Source organism: Hipposideros armiger, unplaced genomic scaffold (assembly GCF_001890085.2).
Source record: "Hipposideros armiger isolate ML-2016 unplaced genomic scaffold, ASM189008v1 scaffold_1083, whole genome shotgun sequence".
NCBI classification, from domain to species: Eukaryota; Metazoa; Chordata; class Mammalia; order Chiroptera; family Hipposideridae; genus Hipposideros; species Hipposideros armiger.
In genome coordinates, this window is record NW_017732433.1 from 390,091 (window position 1) to 394,002 (window position 3,912).

The window sequence follows — 3,912 nt, forward strand, 5'->3', positions numbered from 1 at the left end:
AGGCTGTAGTTGACTCCATTTTGGCCATTAAAAAACAAGATGAACCTATTGACCTCTTCATGGTTGAGATCATGGAAATGAAACATAAATCTGAAACTGACACAAGGTAGGTGGTAGAATACTATAAAATATTTATAAAGCGTGTTTACAAATTTATAGGCGCATTATACAATACATATTTTGGGAGTGATTTTCCTTTTTTTCTTTTTTTTTTGCTTTGAATTAATGTGTATTGCCTAGATGAGTATTTAATTTACTCAGTAGTATTACCTCTTGAAGTTAATGGCATGTGTTTATAATCAGAATGATTAAGAAAAATGACCTATATCAATTATTTGGCATTTATTGAACTTTTGGATGCAAAGCATAATGGGAGACTGTTGGGGAATTTAAAAATATATTACAAAGACCTAGTTTGAAAACTTTTTTAAAAAGGTAATCACCGTTTGATGGCCTGCCTATTGAGGCATTTTCTCTGCAGATTTTCTGTACAAGGTAGGGTTGTTGGGCCGGCCAAGTGACTCAGTTGGTTAAGAGCTCGCTCAAGAGTGCGAGCTCTGAGCAACAGCGGTTCGATTCCCGGCCCGGCCGGAGCTGAGCTGCCAACAGGTGGCAGGATGGCTCAGCTACAAANGGGCTCAGGCAGCGTTGGCGGTCAACATCAGCGCGGCCCGGGGGCTTCAGGACGTGTTGCGGACCAACTTGGGGCCTAAGGGCACCATGAAGATGTAAGGCGGGGCTGGCGGGGAGGGCCGGGCGGGCACCGCGCACCTAGTGCAGCCGCTAGCGTTATGCCGGCAATCGTGGTCTCCAGCACGCTGCTTCCGGGCCTGTGCGACCGCCGCTGCGTCCCCTAACCCCCAGGTTTCCAGGTCAGGCCTGTTTCTTGCCCCGGCGGTTTCCTGTTGTAGTCGATGCAGCCTCCGCGGAGAACAAAGCTGCCCTCGTGCGCGGCCCTCCGAAGTGCTCTGGGACTTCAGCGACCCTGAGGACGCGCGTCACACTTTCTCAGAAGGGAGGGGGTGGGCACTGCGCCATTCCTATTACCGGGAGAGGACAACCAACTTAATGGCCGCGCGGCTCCGTAGGAGCTGGATAAAGCCCGGTGTTGACGGGAGTCACTTTGGTCTCCATTGAAAAAGTAACACTGATTTCGTTTCTGTCCATTGAACAGGCTTGTTTCTGGTGCTGGAGACATCAAACTTACTAAAGATGGCAACGTGCTGCTTCATGAAATGGTGAGAGGCTGCTATACGTTCAAAACGTCTTGGTTTGCTATGGTACATTTAATTTGTAGGAAGATGTTTAATGTTTATTCTCAAGGTAGGAGGAAATAATATTCACCACCTCTCAACAGGCCTTCTTCCAGACAATGGAGAGACTAGAAAAGGAATGTAATCAGTAATGGTAGCCACAGGATGTTACAGTGAGGAGCCCTGGAGTCTGATACTTATTTATGAATACCTAGTCTTGGCATTTAAGGCCTTAAAGGATTGTAATTATTAAAATTCTGATCCTGGAAAACCAAGCGATTAACACATTCACATAGGCAGAATGAGACAGGTTGTTTATACTTGATCTCTTTTTAAAACAGCAATTTCTCTGTTACCTCTCAACTCCACCTCCAACTAGAGGGGAGCTAAAACTCCTAGCTTAACCATTGTAAAAGTCCCGTGACCAAGAATATGAGATTATTGAGAGGATCAATCATTTTACACATCCCTAAATTCCCAAAACCAGCAGTTCAAATCCAAGAAAAGGAAATGACTTGCCTGTGTTTTGAGTTAATAAAATGTAGGGTTTTGATAATAGGGTACCTACCGTGCCTTCAACATCCAAATCTAAGTGGTAGCCTGTGCTGGCTGAGAACAATTGGAGTCGTAGTTTAAACTTATTATCAGAAAAGCTGTATCTACATGGCTTTTTTTACTTGATTTTTTAAATTGTGAAGTACAGCATAAACAGAGAAGCACATTAAGTATTTACAGCTTAACAGGAAACTATAAAGAAAACAAGTATAGTGTAGTGGTTTTTCCAAAAATAGTAAATCAGCAAATTAGATAATGAGATAGTCTGCAAGGTGAATGGACTGGATTCTTAAAACTGTCAGTGACCCCAAAGACATAAAAGGCTGGAAAACTGTTGTAGATTAAAGGGTGAAAACCAAAAGCAGTGCAGGAGCCTTGATTGGATCCTTTGTCATTAAGAATCTGTGGGTGACATTGGAGACTTGATGAATATCCTGTTCTTCCAAAGCCTTTCCTTACAGTGATTTAGCCTCCACTGATGACCTTTGCTAGGAGGGCTATTACTTTCTTATTATTTGGTGTCAAGTAATATTGGAGGCTGCTGCACTTTGTTTTAGAAGGCACCTGGTTTATTCCCACCAAGAGCCCTTTACTGAGCCTCAAATTTCCTAGTCAGTAAAGTGGAGATACCTTGAGAGGTAAACAAATTTATACATGACAATATTTTGGTTTCCAGAAACTGATAATGCAAAATAGGTAATGGTGACTTCTTTTTTTTTTTAAGCTGAGCCCCTTGCCACCGGCTGGCAGCTCAGCGGCTGCTCAGCTCCGGCCAGGAATCGTACTGTTGTTGCTCAGAGCTCAAACTCTTGAGCGAGTTCTTAACCAACTGAGCCACTCGGCCGGCCTTGGTAATGGTGACTTCTTAACCAAAGTAATATGTAGCTGAACACTTGGGTAATTTGTGCAAATAGATAGCATTTAAGGAGGCCTTTAACAAATTTCAAGGTATATTTGGATTGTTATTTAATTTTTTTTTCTTTTTATATTTTCAGCAAATTCAACACCCAACAGCCTCTCTAATAGCCAAAGTAGCAACAGCCCAGGATGACATAACTGGTGATGGTACCACTTCCAATGTCCTAATCATTGGAGAACTGCTGAAACAGGCGGATCTCTACATTTCTGAAGTATACACGATTCTTGTATTTCTGTGATACTTTACTGTGTATAGGAAATAATCTGAGTTTTATTTATACAAATTGATGTGTTAATAGTAGCTGAGGCCATATAGTAGAATGTGAAGAGTATGGGGGCTTAACTCTGGGAACCAGAGTCTTTAATCTTGGTCTGACACAAATTTATTGTGAACCTAGACAAGTTAAGGAACCTTCCTTGGCCTGAAGTTTTCTTTCCTTTTTTTTTTTTTTAAATCAAGTTGCATTTGTGTGTGTGTGTGTATCCATATCCATCTATAATGTAGATTAATAATTGAAATCAGGACTAGGCATATTTATAAGGAAAAGGCCAGCCAAAAATAAATTTTAAGAATTTTACAACTTTTTTAGCCCTGAATAGTTCCAAGGTTAAAGCAAACCTTAATAAATACTAATCTGATGTCAGGAAAAACTTCCTGGAAAGACGGGAGACAGACTCTTAATCTCCCTGCCTACTACTTAATAGTAAATGATTTTAGGTTACCTATAGAATTCATTTCAGATTACCTATAGAAAAGATAATAATGGTCCTATTGGCTGCAGGTTGTTGTAACACATTGAGTTTTTTGTCATTATTCCTTGTAATTTGCACAGTGAACACCCAAGTGTGCTTTATAGTTCCCTTGGCTTTGACCCTGTGCTAAAGCAATGTCTGTTCTTCTCCTCTGCATTGAAAGGACTATTTTTCCTTTTAAATGTATTCAGAAAGTCAGCACACTATATTAATTGTATTAAAGGGTGTGAATGATCCAAAATAAATCTTCAGAAATGTACTTTATCATAAACTATATAGTTCCATCTAATTGAAGAACTCCAGTGTTAGTAGTGGTTTTGTAATTGTGTGTATTATAGGGTCTTCATCCCAGAATAATAACAGAAGGATTTGAAGCTGCAAAGGAAAAGGCACTTCAGTTTTTGGAACGAGTCAAAGTAAGCAAAGAGATGAA

At 40.6% G+C, this 3,912-nt stretch overlaps 1 protein-coding gene across 1 annotated transcript in view; it reads left to right on the plus strand.

Annotated features, from left to right (window-relative positions):
* Nucleotides 1-3,912, plus strand: part of CCT6A (chaperonin containing TCP1 subunit 6A) — a 16,018-nt gene that overhangs the window by 3,829 nt on the left and 8,277 nt on the right. Inside the window, exons 2-5 of the mRNA XM_019632134.1 lie at nt 643-728; nt 1,175-1,238; nt 2,804-2,938; nt 3,818-3,911. Coding sequence (XP_019487679.1) covers nt 643-728; nt 1,175-1,238; nt 2,804-2,938; nt 3,818-3,911 — 379 coding nt within the window. The remainder of the gene's footprint in view (nt 1-642; nt 729-1,174; nt 1,239-2,803; nt 2,939-3,817; nt 3,912) is intronic.